General features: G+C 37.4%; 1 protein-coding gene across 1 annotated transcript in view; it reads left to right on the top strand.

Annotated features, from left to right (window-relative positions):
• The window catches only part of Erc2 (ELKS/RAB6-interacting/CAST family member 2), a 678,261-nt gene that overhangs the window by 119,672 nt on the left and 540,175 nt on the right, over positions 1–18,414 (top strand). The window contains exons 2-3 of the mRNA XM_071614554.1: positions 10,245–10,268; positions 10,925–11,341. Coding sequence (XP_071470655.1) covers positions 10,245–10,268; positions 10,925–11,341 — 441 coding nt within the window. The remainder of the gene's footprint in view (positions 1–10,244; positions 10,269–10,924; positions 11,342–18,414) is intronic.

Here is an 18,414-nt window from a genome sequence, read left to right as displayed (position 1 = left end):
GAGACAGTTTTCATAGCAATGAAACCCTAAACTGCTTTACAGTGCAAAACTTTATCATTTTTGTTTTTTCCCCATAGTGTGGAAAAGAGCTTAAGGTCACAAATTTTTAAAAATCTGCCAGGAACTCATATTTTCCATGTTTGGGGATAAGACACAGTAGATTCTAAACATCTGGCTAGTCCCTATTTAAATAATTGTGTGTTCCATGAACATCATACATATATAATTATATTTTCATTCTATTTACCTTTTTGTGTTTTAGACATTTTGAAATCTGGATTAGATTCTGACTCCAGTAGCTATTGGAAGTTGGTCTTCTAAATGTTGGCTAAAGCAAAGTGTGTTTTCCCTCTTTTTCCATATAAACTCAAGTATGGCTTAGTTTCTTGTATTTTCATTCTTCTTTTTTAAAAAATGAAGTGGATTTTGGAGCTTATAGGAGTTGTACAAAATGAAGTTCTCTAATATTTTTAGAGCTCAAAGAGTTTAGAATTGGCTGGAGGGAACTTCAATTTTAGACACTGGCCTGTATCTGCTAATGATGAGATTGCAGTCAAATCCCTTAAGCCACCACAGTTTATCCTCTTGTGAAGTGGACATAATGTTGGCAGCTTCAAATCAGTATTGTCAGATGAATTAGCTGGTGAATGTGAGACATTTGAGTTTTGGTGGAGAAAATAGGACAGAGTAATCCAATGTCAAGTACACCCCCATCCTACCTACAACTTTAGCAAAGAGGACTGGAAACTTCTTCTCTCTCATATTGTTCCCTTGTGTCTGTCATAGGGTGAGACAATTTCCCTTCTAGTCCTCTCCTCTTTCTGTATTTCATTCACTATTTGCTGAGTATCTACTATGTGCTGTTTTCAGCATAATGAAAATTAGGAACATCTTTAAGAAGGTCATTCTGTGTGTCTGTGTATAAAATGAATAGACGATTACATGAGAACTTCCTTCCCACTGTTCCCCCAACACAACACATATTAATACCTTGTAGAATGCCATTCCAGGGAACCTACTTTGGGAAGCATGATTGAAAAGCAATCTGATAAAAGTCATAAGGATGTTTAATGTTGTAGCGTCCTGTTTGGTTAAAGAAACACACTAGGTTACTGGTCTTTTCATTTTGGCACTAACATCACCAGTATTTGAATTTAAGGCCAATCCTGTTGATGTTCTTATTTCTTCCCCCAACCTATGGTCATTATTCCCTTGAGTCTTACCTAAGTAGAATGATGTTGCATATATTATTTATTTTTACTTCTTCCATTCAATACTGTCTTAATAATTTATTGCATGTAGTTGTCATTTGTTCTTTTGCAAAATGGCATAATATTCCATTATATGCATGTGCCTTTTATTTTTGATGGATTATTTCTAGTTTTTATTTTACCTATAGAAATAATGCCATTTTTAATGTTCTTGTATGAGTCTTATACTAATAATTTCTTTAGGGGGTTCATCAAATTTTTTCTGTGAGATGCTCAATAGTAAATATTTTAGACTTTGTGGATTACGTGATTTCTGCTACTCTGCTTCATTCAGTAGTTGCTTACATAAATTAATGGATATGGCTGCGTTCCAGTAAAACTTCATTTATAAAAATAGACTTTAAGCCAGATTTGGCCCATAGACCATAGTTTGCCAATGCTTACTTTAGGTGTACACCTGAAGATAGTTTTTTTAAAAAACAAATTTTGTAGTTGTAGATGGACAGAATACCTTTATTTTATTTGCTTATTTTTATGTGGTGCTAAAGATTGAACCCAGTGCCTCACACATGGTAGGCAAGTGCTCTGCCACTGAGCTACAGCCCAAGCCCAAGATAAAGTTTTTTGGGTGAGTATATGTATGGTTAGTTCTTTTTATTTATTTATTTTTTAGTTGTACTTTGACACAATACCTTTATTTTATTTATTTTATGTGGTGCTGAGGATTGAACCCAGGGCCTTGCACATGCTAGGCACATGCTCTACTGGTGAGCCACAACCTCAGCACCCCTGTATGGTTAGTTCTTGCCAATTTATTTTTCCTAAGTGGTTGCCTTAGTTTATCCTTACAGCAGCTGTTCTAGTTCTTCTTGGTCCACATTCTTGTCATCATTTGCTGTTGTAAGACTTATTGTTACTGTTGCTGTTATCATAATAATTAATATAAAGTGTGTATTCGTGTGTGTGTGTATGTGTGTGTGTATGTGTGTGTTTTGGCCAAGAGAGTGTGGTGTAATATGCTTTCTCATTATGGTTTTCATGTGCATTTTTCTGATTACTAACAAGGTTAAACTTCTTTCCATATGATTACTGGCTGTTCATATTCATCTTCTATGAAATGTCCATTTTTTTGGTGCATTTTTCTATTGTTGATTTCTTCTTATTTTTGGGGGGATTCTGTGTATATTCTGGATAAAAGTTTCTTGTTATTTTAATGTATTGCAAATATTACCTTTCATTTATGGCTAATTTTTTCATTCCATGGTGTCTTTTGTTGAATAGAAATTCCTAATATTAACATAGTCAGATTTATCTATCTTTTTTTATGGCTCCATTTTATTTTGCCCTATTAATAAGAAAAGCTTTCTTATTTTTAATAATTTATAAATTCTAAGTAGAATACCACATAATATAATCAATAATATTACACTTCTTTTCTACTTATTTTCTGGTCTTGGTATTCTAAACTCAGGCCTCCAGGAAAATATTGATTAGCAGTGATGGTGATAGTGTGTATGCTTTTATGCCTCATTTTAGAAGGAATTTTTTTTAACATTTACCATTGAGACAGATATATATCAACTCTGCTATAGATATACTCTGTAAGTTAAAGAACTTCCTCTTTATTTCTAGTTTGCAAAGATTTTTTTTAAAAAAATATGCATGACTTCATATCTTGAACTATTAATTCATATAATTTTCCTTTTTTTAAAAAAATACTTTTTTAGTTGTTAATGGACCTTTTATTTTTATTTGCTTATTTATATGTGGTGCTGGGAATCAAATGCAGTGCCTCACACGTAAGAGGCAAGCACTGTACTGCTGAGCTACAACTCCAGCCCCTAATTTTCCCTTTTTATTAATGTGGCAATTTACATGAAGAGTTTGTTGAACAACCCTGTAAATCCTAGAAGAAACCCAACTTGGCCATGATGTATTGTCTTTCTTATATACTTTGAAGGCCTTTTGCTAATAATACTCATTGTCTAGGTGTGAAGTTTGGCCTCTGCACTACCTTTCTTATGTAGTTCATGTCTAGGTATTGTGTCAAATTGTCAAGTCTCAACAGATAAATTGTGGGAGAGTTTCTTCTTTTTCCTAAGGAGTTTATACAAATTGGAATCACCTTGGTTTTCTTTGTGGGAAGAATTTTAAACTGCTGACTCAGAACACTTCAGGCTTCTTTCTTTTTCTACGGTTAGTTTGTATATGATACCTTTTTAGTAGTTCATCTATTTCATTGATAATTTCAAATTTATTTGCATAAAGTTAAAATTATTTGCATTTCACTTTTAAATATCTCCTGTGTATTGTGATTTCTGAGAGGTTTATCTTATTAGACATTTCAATGAACCAGAGTTCTGTTCTATGGTCATCTTTATTGTATTTTGTTCATTACTTCTTTCTTTTCTCTTAGCCCATCTATAGGTTTTCATTTCTTTCTTTTTTTTAAAGAGAGAGAGAGAATTTTTTAACATTTATTTTTTAGTTTTCGGTGGACACAACATCTTTATTTTATTTTTATGTGGTGCTGAGGATCAAACCCAGCGCCCCGCGCATGCCAGGCTAGCGTGCTACCACTTGAGCCACATCCCCAGCCCTATAGGTTTTCATTTCTAATAGTATATTTTTCTTTTTTTCTAAATATTTTTAGTTGTAGATGGACACTCTACCTTTATTTATTTAGTCTTTTATGGGTGCTGGGAATCAAACCCAGTGTTCCATGCATGCTAGGCAAGTGCTCTACCACTGAGCCACAACCCCAGGCCCTAACAATATATTTTTCATTAGTGTAGATTTCCTTTTTCAAATACGCTTGTTCCTTTTGGAGAATCACTTATATCTCTATCTTATATCTATCTTATATCTCATTAAGTATTTGTTTCCTTAAACATTTTAAAAACATTTTATTTTTTGTATGTGTCTTTCATGGAACTTTCCTGGTGTCCATGATAATGTCCTCTGCCTTCCTGCACTCTCACAAAGGGAGGAACTAGGGACACTAATCTATATAAGTTCCCTTTGCAAATCTGGGTTCCATGGGAGAATCTAATCTGCTTGCTTTGTTTCATAGAGTCCCAGTTCACCCTCTCCGTTTCAGTACTTATACTGGCTTTTGCTACTTATTAGAGGAAGAGATAGTACATGTGAGCTTGCTAATGGGCTCTTTTCTGCATCTCTTTCTCATTCCTCCCATCCTACTCCCACCTTTCTTTTCCTTGGAGATTTCTCTTACTTCCTTGAAAGCCCAGTTGTTATGCTTTGAAAAGTAGATTTGTTTTTATTTACTGAAGCATGGTAGAAGGGCCTATCAGAAGATGTAGTCTGTCATAATGTCAGACATGGAAGTCATTATATTATGTCTTCCTTAGTGTCACTGAACTGTATTTGAAACTGGGAATAAACTGGACACAAGCTATGTAGCTCCCATTCCATTTATCCATGTTTAATGTACAGATGAGTTATTTAAAACAGTTTCCTTTTTGTGGACTGAAGAGGGGACTAATCTTTACTATGCAGGGCAGAGTTTAAATTATACAACTAAGTAGAGAGAAAGTGTAAAAACGACTAGTTAAAGGATAAGTATCAGGATCAATATGATGCATTCTGTTTGTGTTCTTAGCAGTGACTTGCAGAGAGCAAACCGTAGCCTGGATTTCCATTTTCACAGCTGCTTTGTTTCCTCCCCCTGATGTCTTTCCAGTGGAGGGGTGGGTTTTGGAGAAGGGAGTTTGATTATGAGTTGGATTCATTATGGTCAGCTAGGAAATGATCCCAGAATTTGGATGGGGAGTAAAAAGTTTTGTTCAACCACATATTCACTATTGTATTTGTTAGTTGTTGGATCATCTGTATTACCTGTCCCATGAATGAGGAGATGACAGAAGTTTGAATGGGACCCAGGGATGAGGCTGGACTACCTGGTGATATCCTTATATAGGTGGGCATTAGAAGGACTTTTCTCTCCTGGTGTGCAGTACAATGGACACCTCAGCAAAAGTGGTTGCGGTTTTGAGAAAGTGAGACCACAGTGGTGCCTGGAGATTCCACAGAGATGGCTGTAGATTACTGCCCTTGCAGAATGCAGATTTGAAGGTATGTGATAGGTCAAACGGAAATGAATGCTCATTAATTATTTATCAGTGGGGCTTGAGTGACTACCTTGAAGTATGTTTACCTGGTTGAAGAGGGGTGGGTGGTTTGATCTGAAGGAACTGAGTAGTCTCAGGAGCAGGGAATTGAAAACTGTGCATTGTTTTTCTTATTTTGACTGTTGGGGAAGGTAGTGTGGCTTTGCTAGAGATTTAACTTGAATTGTATACTAGTCTTTTAGAACTAGTTTTTCTTGAGTCTTCTACTGTTATACAGTCCAATTCCAGGAACTCAGAAAGGAAATCTTAAGTTGTTCTTGAGGTGTTCGATGTCATTAATTACCAGAACGGACCCCGTGATGCAGAAGTGCAATGATTTAGGGAATCTCTTAGCCCCCCTGTAGGAGACACCATGGCTAGGTTGTCAAAGTGAAGAGTCCAATTTTGGTTTAGTTTCACCAGGAGAAGTCCAGGATTCCAGAAACCAACATTTTGGTTTTGAGAGTGTGTACATTTGCTCTTAGATCTCTCATATAACCTGTGTGAATCTCATTTTCTCATTTGTTTTTTTAAAAAAAGGATCGGCAAGCTATTTTTTAAGTTCTCTTCCAGCTCTTAAAGTTCTGATTCTGTGTCTGCAGGTGGCTTATGCCTTTCAGAATGTGGGTCATTGTTGTTGTCCTCTGGCAGCAGTCCCAGCCCATCTTGACTGATGTAGGTGTTTACTCTGTTCCTGGTACCCATTTATTCTTCATTAAATGATTTATCTTCATTAAGTTTAGCAATTCCTAGGTAGTAGGAATTATTACTCTGTCTTACAAACATGGAAACTGAGGCAGAAAGGCTATGATTTTCCTGGGTTATTTATCACCAAAGGTGCTATTATATTTTGGAATTGACATCATCTATGTTAAATATTTAACCAGAGAAGGAAAATCTAGTGAGTTATTCTTGAAACTTGAGTTGAATCTCTTAAGAGTAGAATAGTGGTGGGGGGGGGGAGAGAGAGAGAGAGAGAGAGAGAGAGAGAGAGAAAATGAGAATGAGATTGCTTCAGATCCCTTCCCCATCCTCAGGGAAGTTAAGCAGAAAGAAGATCAAAGCTCTACAAGGTACTCACATTTTGCACAAGCATCTTTTTTTGTAGGAACATAGGAGAGACCTGTTTAATTTTGAATATTTTGAAATTATGTTTGATCTTAGCCAGAAGGTTGAGAAACGATGAATATCTTTAAAAAGAGAATGACAAATGAATGTAAACATAGATTTGAGAAGCTTTTGAACACTAAATTTTAGGGTGATTATCAGGCTGTATTTGCTCATGCTGAAGTCATCTAGTGACTAATCAAGTAGGCTATCTGGGAAATAAATGTTATTCCTTAGTAAATGTACGACCTAGAAATAGCCATCAAAATCACCTCTCATGAGAAACAGCCTGGTTAGGATGGCTAATTCTTAACTTGTAGAATTGCTATAACTATTATAGATGCCTGTCTATCTGCTTTTAACACCTGACCCTCATTCTTTTGCAGCCATCCTGAAATATTTGTGCCACTTCCGAGGACAGGTGCCAGAGTGGTTTGAGCAGGGACATTGGGGTCAGACTACCTAGATGAGCACCTGACTAGACAACTTACCTATCTTGCCTATCTGGTGACATGGAGCAAGTTAATTAATTTCTTTGTGCTCTCATTTTCTCATCCATTAAGTGGAGATCATAACAGTGGTGCCTCTTAGGGCAGTTGTGAGAGTTAGAAGAACTTAGGACCACGTGTGACAAGTGGTAAATGCTAGACAGATTTTTGTTGTTATTCTTCCTTAATAGGTGGTCTCTTTTTGCCTCTGGACCTTTACATGGTCTCTTCTCTTTCCATCTTTTTTCAGGGGACAGATTCTCATTTATTCCTCAAGATGTAGTCCAGTGGTGGTCCCTTGGCTTGGGAATATTTATCTATGTGGCCCTAGCCTGGGCTACATCTTCTGTACATTTCCAGCTACCTGGCTATGACAACATAACCCTCATGACACAGTATTGATTCTGTTGAATTACCTGTCCATGGGAAGTGTGAGAGTAGATTATTTATTTTTTTTATGTTTTTGGAGCATGAAGGAGATACTGGTCCCTCCCCCTACACTATAACAAATAAACAAATCATACATTGTATATTGAATGGATAAATGGACCATTTCTTCTATTCTCTCTTGCCCTTTCTTCTTTCCTATTTTCTTTCCATCTTTCTTCCTATCAACCTTCCTATTTACCTCCCTTCCTACTTACCCCCTTCCCTAACTTCTTAATTACCTCATTTCTTTTACCCTCAGACTTGGCACTGAATGCATATTCTTAGTTGTTCCTCATAGGAGCAGGTAGGTATTACAATGATTTCCACTTTGTAGAGGTGGAAACAATAGGTAACTCATTCAACCAAAATGCCATTTCCTTTACAAAATTGTCCTTCCAGTGTTTCTGTCTCTGCTCAAATCATTTCAGCAATTTTTCTTTGGAATTCCCTCTGACCAGTTTATAAACCATACGAGAAAATAAATCTTATTTTGGTTACTCTCAGAAAAGATACTTTCTATTCTGATCATCCTGATTCATCATGTTTGTCTCCAAATAAATTTGGATCATCTCAGAAATCCAAGCCATCTTCAAAGGATGAAGATTTGCCATCAATAATATTTAATTGAGCTGGGTGTGGTGACACACACCTATAATCCCAGTGGCTTAGGAGGCTAAGGCAGGAGGATCACCAATTTGAGGCCCACCTGAACAACTTAGCTCCTAACTCAAAATAAAAAATAAAAAGGGGCCAGGGATGTAGCTCAGTGGTAGAGTACACCTGGGTTTAGTCTCCAGTCAAAGGAAGGAAGAAAGGATGAATATTTAATCAGAAGACAGTTGTTAAAGCATGCTCCCAAGAGACTTGGCAGCAGCTACACCACTAAATGCTATATATTCTCTTGTGGGCTTTGTTTTGATTGGTTTAGTGCAATATGGAAAAAGATGGTATTAGCATTTGTTTCCACCTCATTTTTTAATGACATCTTTATTGAGATATATATTTATCCCATGTAAAGTATAAAATTCATCAGTTTCAGTATATTTACAAAGCTGTATAACTAACATCTTAGAACATTTTTATCATCCCCCAAAGAAATCCCATACTATTTAGTAGTTACTATTCATTTCTTCTTTCTCACCCTCCTGGCAATTATTAATTTATTTTCTACAAATTTGCTTATTCTGGACATTCATTAGTGGAATCATAAAATTTGTAATCTTTTGTGATTAAATTCTTTCACAATGACAAACAAAATGTTTTCAACATTTATCCTTGTAGTATATACTCCTACTTTAATACTTTTTATGGCTGAATAATATCCCATTGAATGAAAATATCATACTTTATTTACCTATTTGTCAGTTGTTGACATGGAATATTTCCACTTTCTGTCTAATATGAATAACGTTGCTATGAATATCCATGTATGAATCAATTGAAAAATAGATAAATGTGGTTTATCCCAATTTTGGAATAATCCTTATAGAAAGGAATGAAATACTGAGACTTTAGTATATCATGGATAAACCTTGAAAACATGCTAAGTGAAAGAAACCACTTACTATATGATTCTGTTGTTACGAAATGTCTAACATGGACAAATCCATAGAGACCAAAAGTAAATTAGTGGTTACCAGGGCTGTGGAAGGGCGAAGGGGATGGGGAGTAACTTGTAAAGCGTTTCTTTCTGAGGTGATAAAAATGTTCAAAAATGTGTTGTGTTGGGCTGTGGATCTAGCTCAGCTGGTAGAGTATTTGCCTTGCAGGCACAAAATTCAATCCCCAGCAACACCAAAGGAAAAAAAAAAAGTTGTGTTGATGATTGCACTTTGTGAATATTCTACAACCTACTGAATTTTACATTTTACATAGGTGCATTTTATTACAAAAATAATTCATAACCTCTATTGTTTAATGCATACCAGTTGCTACTCTCCCTGCAGTACTCTGAGAGGTGCTGTGGCATGTGGATGAAAATGGTACTTGTCTCCTATGATCTAAGAAGTTCTCAGTGGACATTCCTAAATAGTAAAGAGAAGTAGATACTCATATGATCCAATGGTGTATCACACAGTGTTAGTTTCTGGTAATAGGCTTCTCTCAGAAAGATCTCAACATTTCTAAGTATCAGCCATAGGATTTCAAAATGGTGACTATCCCAATGTTTATATAACGTAGACATAGTGTTTTCCATCATGTATAACATTGTGAATGCCCTGTGGGCAGGAGTCTTGCTTTATGTCCATCTTGAGTCCTGTGTTTAGCATTGTATTTTGTCCACAAATAGGATTATGTGTCTGTGAATGAATGAGTAATTGCTGTTTTTGAAGTCTCCTGGTTTTGTCCCTAGGACAAAAATACCTTCAGGCTTATGGCTGCCTCCTCCAATTGGCTCTACGGGGAAGGTGTTGCTGAATTGACCAAATGACTTCATGCAAGGGTTTCTTTTTTCACAACTGGTAACAATTTTGTTTCTGTGGTGCTTCCACTCTGATTTTGGTTGTAGTGGCGACCTGAAACAACATATGGGTATTTTTGGAGTGTTGTGATTTCCTCCCTGGTAAGACATCCAAGACTTTGGGTCTTGTGAGATTTAGGAAAATGAAAGATGGAATAAACCTCACAATTATTTTTTTTTTCTTTTTCGTTTTTACTTCTTTTTTTTTCCCCCCAACATGTATCAAACTTCAGTGCTATAGATGCTGTGTAGGTTATGGGTCTTTGCTCTAATAAGATTTTTTTTTTTCTTTTTTCCTTCTGTAAAGGTACTCTATGTTGATTAAGTGCTTTTTGTTAAATATCCTTTGCTTGCTCTGGACTTCTCTTTGTGTTGATTTTTTGCTTCATTTTTTTTTTCCATTTCTCATGCTGTTCAGTTACTGGATGCCAGAAGAACCAAGGTTTGTCCACTCTTTGCAGCTTGTTTGTTTTGCTCTGTACAGCCTCACTTCCTTGTGTGTTTGGGTGTGTTTGTCTGTGTCTGCATTTGTTCCCTTTTGCTTGCAGAGGCAGTAATCCTGTTTACTAAACCTGTTCGCAGCTTTATTTGTAAAATAAATAAATAAAATTTTAAAAAAGTCCCTGTTTGTGTCTACTTGTAGTGGATGCTATTATTTTCATTTTTAAACGGACATACATTTATCAGGAAAAATAATGGATAGTAGAATAAAGAACATCTTAGGAAACAAGGAATACTGAGTCTGGAGTGTTGTGGGCATAAATAGGATGTGTTTGTGAAAGTTTCCCTCTAACCCTTTCACTTCCTAAATTAAAGCTCTATAGATGTATACTTTCCCTTGTGATTGACACTAATATACTGTTTCTGTGTATGTGTACATTTCTTTTCTCCTAAGACATTCAGAAAGCATCACTGAATTAATATCCCCTTTCCATGTGCTGTCCCATGCTTCTGAAGTCACCATGGAGGACTTCATGGCTGGCCCCCTGGAACTCATGATTAACATTCCATTTTCATGGTGTGGAAGCAGCAAACAGTGCCTGATACTTTCATTAACTTTTTTCCTTTTCCTATCCTGCTCTGTCTTTCTCATCGTAGCACCTGCAGTTGACAATCCAGGCCCTTCAGGATGAGCTGCGAACCCAGAGAGACCTCAACCACCTCCTGCAGCAGGAGAGTGGCAACCGTGGAGCGGAGCACTTCACCATTGAGCTGACGGAGGAGAACTTCAGGAGGCTCCAGGCTGAGCATGACAGACAGGCCAAGGAGCTCTTCCTGTTGAGGAAGACCCTGGAGGAAATGGAGCTAAGAATCGAGACACAGAAACAGACCCTCAATGCCCGAGATGAATCGATCAAAAAGCTCCTGGAGATGTTGCAAAGTAAAGGTTTACCATCCAAAAGCCTTGAGGATGACAATGAGCGGACGCGCCGGATGGCAGAGGCTGAATCTCAGGTCAGCCACTTGGAAGTAATTTTAGACCAGAAAGAGAAGGAAAACATTCATCTGAGAGAGGTAAGACATTCACTCACTTTCTCTTATTTTATAAATTAAGTTGTTATCAAGTTATTTTCATAGGTGGGAAGATATCTTCAGCTTTAATAAAATTTCCTTCATCATCTGCTTTATAATCATTCTGTCTGCTTATGACCATTAAACTGGAATTTTACCTTAGTTTCTTCCCCTTTTCACCACACATGCATTCCATTCATATTCAGGTACTCGGGATCCAAGCATGTGCAACACATGATAATCCTAAAGTGGTTTACAGTTGTTTCCCACAGGTGGCAATAGTTTTGGGGTCTTTTAAGTATAGCACTACATAAGCTTAGTTGTTTATCAAACATCATCTCTTTAAAGGAACAAAACAAATAGGTTATTAGCAACAGAGTGAACTTAAATATTTTTATAACTGAATTGAGGGTAGAATGTACAGGAAGTAAAACAAATGGGTGTTTCTGGAAAGAATGGTAAACTGTGCAGACCAATTTTGAACGTTTACATTTAAGATAATCTTTGTCTGCATTTACATTTGTCTAGGACACAGTGTTTCGGGTTTTCTGAGTATGTGTTTTGCCCTTAGTGGATTAAATCATTGAAGTCCTTTACAGACAGTCTGTCTGGTTTTCTAACACCATTGAAATGTTGTGATGCTCAGATATCTGAGAATATGTAGTTGGGTAAAGGTTAGAAAAAAATGTGGGTGACAGCCAGGGTTTGAAATTGTTCCAGCAGTTACTTGCCACTGTGGTGGATACAGACCTTGAAAGTGTCATGTAGGCAAATATGCTGAAGGGGACATGCATCACACAGCAAATCATAAGCAATAAAGTGGCATTAAATATATTTCAAAATATTCTACAGCAATAAATAATTCCAGAGCAGACTAGATTTCTTGGCATTGACTACCTGTTCCGATGGGCATTCCTTCTTGTGAGTCATTTGTTCAGAAAACCTGACTTCCATGTTGGGATTTGCTAAAACGCAAATGCTTCCAGGAGTTTTCTCTGATGGAGATTGTATTTGGTTAGAACATTTGAACAAACTTTGTCTTCAACCCTAATGATCTCTACTCTGATTCTCCCTTATGGTTTTCTTTTTTATTTTATTTTTTCATGAGATCTTAGCCGCATGCTTGGGAAGCCACATGGCTTTGTTTCATACTGAGATACTTGAAGCGATGTTTTGTTAAGCAGAATCTTCCCATCCATATTCCAAGAGAATGAATATGGTGGGAAGACTTGTAAGATGATCCCCAGTGATCCCTGCCTCTTGGATTCACATCCTTCTGTAATTTTCCTTCCTTGAGTGTTGGCTAATGTGTGACTTGCATATAAACAATAGAATATGGCAAAGGTAATGAGATGTCAATGTCACATCCATGATTAGATTTCTTAGGACTATTATTTCAATCTTGCTAGCAGACTGTGTTGCCTCCTTCGGTTTCATGCTTTGATGAAGCAAGCTGCTATATGGAAAGGCTCATGTGGTAAGAGGTGAGGGTAGTCTCCAGCCAATATACAGTGGAGAATGGAGGTACTCAGTCTGACAGCTTTGAATCACTGAAAACTGCCTATAGTCGCTTAGTGTGCTTAGAGGTGGAACCTTGCACAGTCAAGCCCTCAGATGGATTGACAGCCTCTGGGCTGACACTTTACAGCTTGTGAGAGAACATGAAGCAGAGAAACCAGGTAAGCTATGCCTGGATTACTGACTAATGGAATCTGTGAGATAATAAACGTGTGTTGTTTTATGCTGATGAATTTTGGAGTGATTTGTTATAGTAATAGATAGCTAATACAGTAGATCAGATATTAGTCCTTTCCCTGTTTCACTCCATAAACTTCCCATGTAGTTTACAGAAGAGAAATAATAACTGGTATTTATTACTTGCATGTAGATTGACTTTGGATTTTAAAATTTTGCTTGTGTTTTCTCAAAGTTATGGTTGATAGAGAATCACTACAGTTGAACAAACAGCTTTTATTTTGAGTACAAAGGGACAATGTTGTATGTACAGCAAGGTTATGATGCCAGAGAAACCTTCATCTGCAGCATTATTCATTACTCTACGGCACCTAGTGGTCAGGATGGACTCACTCTTCTTCTATTATTAGATTCTGTTATTTGGTAATACTTAATAGATGCTGCATTCATCCTGTTGTGTGGCTAAAAACAATTCCACTTGTGGTTTCTGAAACTGGTTGGTCCTCTCACAATGGTCTAGTGTGGATACAGATCATGTTTAGAGCATTGACCATCAGTTTGAATGCATACAAAGGGTGGTACAGAAAATAAAGCCCAGTACATCCAACTCATCTCCTTGAGCATCAAACTAATGTCCGTGGATAGGCCATGTCTTGGGTCATCAAGAAGAAAGAATGTGGAATATGTGTCTTTATATAAAAGTCATTTTCAATTTGAACTCAATGAACAAGACTTGGAGACATGAAAGAATCCTTTCCAAGAGAAGGGTTGTAGTAGCTTCTGAGAGTCATTTATTAAAATTTCAGGAGTTGTGTGTGAGTTGTCCATTAAATCATCGATATCCTGAAATTGGTCCTAGTTGGAATATTATCACCATGGAAATTGGTAAATACTACTCTCATGGCTCACCCCTATTTCATTCCTGAATGCTTATTTATTGGCATGCCTCTGAATAAATGAAATGTCCTCAATGTATTAAGAAGACACACTGCATCATCTGAAAGTTAGAAATTGGAAGAATTGAGATTATGAGTGCATTAACCATTCATAGTTTATCAAAAGTTTTCAAAAGGGTCTGTATAGTTGTTTGTGTGTCAGGCACTATGAAGTGCTCTACACTGATTCATGCTGAACTCACAAAACTACCTCATTTGTTTATTCACTAATTCATTTATTCATTAATTGGGTGAATTCTTATTGAAGATCTGTTTGGGGATATAGCAAAGAAAACCAATAATTTGGCTTCATGGGTGCTTGCATTCTATTGGGAAGAAATAGATGACAATTTTATAGTTAGGAAAATGTCCTGAAGAAGATAAAGCACTAGTGAGCTGGGAGTGACTTGGAGGGGGTGACAATATAAACTAAGACCTAATGACAAAAAGGAGTCAGCTATGTGAGGATCTCAGAAGACTGTTCCAGTCAGGAGAAAAGGCCCATGTCCTAGGAGGTAGCTGCCATTATTTGGCCATTTTACCTGGGACAAGTGACATCAAGAAGTTTGCTCAGTGTCACACAGCTAACAAATGTATAGCTGTTATTTGAATCAGGCTGACTCTAGAGTCTCAGCTCTTAAACTACTTATTTATATTCCTTTTCTCAAAGAATCTTGCCCAAAGTGTGCTGGGCAGAATAGCCATTTTGTGGTAAGTTGATGTGTTATGAGAGAAAAGGGGCTTGAGGGCCAAGTGAACTTGGGGACATGCTGGGTTCCACGGAGTTTACCACAACTTGCTATTCTCCAATATGCCAGTGTGTAGGGCTCATTTCCAGGCAGCAGACTGGGGAAGGCAGAGCTTCTCAAGAGTATTTGGCTCACTGTTCTCTTGCTGCATTGGTGTCCTTTTAAGACATTTTTGAAAAATGCTATTTTAGAAATTGAAAATTGTGCTATTAGTTTGTGACCAACGAAATACTTAATAATATACAAATAGTTGTTTCCCTGTGCCAAGTAACTGAGAAATTTCCTTTATTAGTTATTTTGTAAGGCCAAGTTTATCGTAAACTGTTTCCATAGTCTCCACTGAGTTTTACAATGTACTTCTATCAGGTTATTTTAAAAATTTTTAATAGAAAAATGTGTCTGACCACTTTTGCTATTAAACCAGTAAGAATAACTCGGCTTGAATAAAGAGGTTGCCTGACCTAGGTTAATTTAAATGAATCTAAAACGGGGTTTAAAATGTACTTGAGATTTTAAAAAAGTTCAGCATGTTCCTGATTTCTTTTTCATTATGCATGGTTGGACCAGGTTGAGGCTAGATGGTGTAATGCTGGGGAATGGAGTGCTAGTGGTTTTATGATTCATTCTCAGGCAGGGGTGTTGGACCTCACATAAACCCTGTCTTCTGGTCTTGTTCAGCCTATTGTTTCAGGATGTTTGGAGTTGGCAGGAATTGCACATGGGGTGGGTGGGTTGCTTTACTATCTTGTTGTCTTTCAATGGTCTGGAAAAGGCTGAGGGTGACACCCACTCCTTTGTCTGGTAGGAAACAATGGTGAAAAGGTTGTGATCTCAACTTATTTGGAAGTTGGAAATCATTGCCCAGGAACTATGCCTGATGTAAGCCCCAGGCTTGGCTGAGCCCCAGCATTACTCACTAGTGTATTGTGATGCATTTTGATACAGGTTGATTTGATAAGACAGTGTTTAATGTGGTAATGGTTTACCTTGTTCTTTAGGTTTTCCTGCAAAGAACATACTGTTCCCTGTAAAGTACCCTAAATATTGCTGATCTGATTAAAGAAAAAAATGGTTTTTATATCAGGATCCTCTTATGCTTACCCTGCATACTATTTTTCTTGACTGGTCCTCAGAAGAAAGTCAGTGGACTTGGGACATGTCTCACTCTTTAACTGCCAAGCCCATTGATCTCCTATTCTAATACCTTCTGGCAGTTTGCCTTTCTTTAGTTGCAGGGGCAGATGAAGACTCAAGTCATGGGGGCCACATTTGCTAATAATCCAAGACAGGCAAAATCTGCAGGAGGTGGGACCTGAGCTTCCCTCTGCACTGTGGGTGGGCAGAAAGGAGAAGCAGGTAACATGAATTCTTGGTCTGATTTCTGAGGCCAGTGGGAGATTCACCAGGGAAAAGGTTGTGATCTAGAAGTTCTTGAGTTTTTAGGTCTTTTATTGATGGCTCAAACCTCCCCTGTGTAATCCCTGTCCCAAACTTATAGATGCCACTTTGGTGCCCCTTTCTCCAAACCATATAATCTCTTTCTCTTTAACACACATTTGTCTGTGGTTCTGCTGAGCCATGATTTTGCTCATGCAGGCATTTCTAAATCTAATAGATTCAATACATTCTATTTCTACCAACAAAGCTTATGATAGAAAATATTCCCAAACAAACATACCATTTTATATAGAAGATCTTTTATAAATGCTATTTCACATGTATATTATAAAACTGAATGATTATTTCCTATTTTAATATAGAAAGCTTTTGTTTTAACCTGATCAGTTCATTCCATCAATATTCCCAGGCCTCAGATATTGCTTGTGTTCGATAATATATTTTAATGATTGAAAAATAACTAGAGAATTGTTCTGTGGTTTGTGAGTATTGGGAAGGTGCATACTGACTTCATAAGTTCCATGTTCTTTTATGTTTTCTTTATCATTGCTGTATGTTTGGAGTGAAGCGGGAGTTTTGGAGTACCTGGAAATCTCCTTTCAGTTTTTGCAAAATGTGTTGGATGTTGTTGGGCCTATCTGGAATGTCCATATGTAGCATGCTGTGGAAGCATGGTGGCAGTTTTGTGATCTTGTTTATAGATTCAGGTGGGCAATAAAACAACTCGTACTCAATGATGCTTATTCCAGGTATAGCCCGATGCTGTACTAAGTAATGCTGTCATCACCATCTTTACACAGATAAGGAAACTGAGGCACAAAGTGGTATTTTCCTCATTCACAAGTGCTGGGGCCAAGATCGGACCCCAGGCGTTCTGGCTGTAGAATTTGTACTTGTCACCACTGCTTGCTATTAATCCTTGGATTGGTTTCACCAAGAGGATCTCAAAGGGTACCTAAATGCTGAACAGCTAAAAGCAGGAAAATGGATGACCAGCTTAAACCATGGCAGAACTGGTCCTTAAAGGCAGGAAGAATTTCAACACTCGGCTTGTGAAGAGGTCTGACTGAAGAAGGGATGGCTGAGTGGAGCCATGGATGTGGGAACTGTGGTGGGTTTGGAGTGCATCAAATTTGGGACTCATGAAACTCCACCTTTCAGGAGAGGGAGGAAATAAAGCTGAATAGATGGTGGGGGATCACTTCACTGGGGGCTCTGAGTATCAGGCGCAGAGGATTGGCTTTTACTCCCTGGAGCCTTTAAAGGCATTCATTCTCAAATGAGTCTCATGACCAGAGAAAATGACCAACTGAATCAATTCTCTCTCTCATGAGATTACATAGAATTTTCATTGACTGATGTCAATGTAATTCTCATTCTCCTTGTTTTCTATAAGTTCCATTTTCTCCTAGCACTTCATTCAGGATAGATGCCAACAAAGCATCTTTGTAGAAAAATGCTATTTCCGCTCCCTAATTTGACAATGCATCTCAAAGTACAATTTCATAACTTCTACTCTTCCATTTTAGATGACAGGAAATATATTCATTTCTTTTTAGCATATTTTGCTTTATCTTTTAATTCTAATGCATTCTTTAAAATTTGAATGCTACATGCTAATTTGAAATGGTTCAGGTTTTACCCCATATTGATTTTAATGAGTGTAATTGGCTGCTTTTTACAGTAACAGAGATGGTTGGAGTCCCAGGGGGCCATTAGACACAAGGCATTTCAGAACCTGCTGGGAAAAGGAAGTGGTTGGGGAGGTGGATAAAGGCTCCAGGGGGATCCAGAGAATGTCAGGAAGTCATACTGGGAGAGACAGATTACTGTCCTTTTTGCCTTAAGAGTGGAGTGATGGCTCCCTGAAAAATATTTTTTTGTTAGTTGACATAAGTTGTCATCATTGTCTGGTAAAACAATACACCACAAATAAAACCTCAGTAGTGAGAAAGGACTACAAGCCCTTGTACTGTGGTTATGTTAGTGTGTTTCATAAGCCATGGTAATGGGAAGTTGAGACAGGGTTGGCTATATCTAGGCTCATCCTATCTTATGTGGGAACATTAATTAATGCCTTACATGTGGAGGAGGCTTAGTAGTTTATAGAACATGCTCCATTATAATGATTTCTTCTGATGCTCCCAGCAACCCTGGGAGGACACCGGGGCTCAGAGAAGTTTTGATGACATGTAACATTTACTGAGAATGCTGTGAGATCCGCCTGTGCTAATCACTTCCCAAGGAGTGCCTTTTTTATGTTCCTAATGATGTGCTGAAATGGATGATGGTTTTCCTG

The sequence above is a fragment of the Marmota flaviventris genome, chromosome 1 (genome assembly GCF_047511675.1).
Source record: "Marmota flaviventris isolate mMarFla1 chromosome 1, mMarFla1.hap1, whole genome shotgun sequence".
In the NCBI taxonomy this organism is placed as follows: Eukaryota; Metazoa; Chordata; class Mammalia; order Rodentia; family Sciuridae; genus Marmota; species Marmota flaviventris.
The sequence above is the reverse complement of the archived record's forward strand: the minus strand, read 5'-3'. Positions and strand labels throughout refer to the sequence as shown.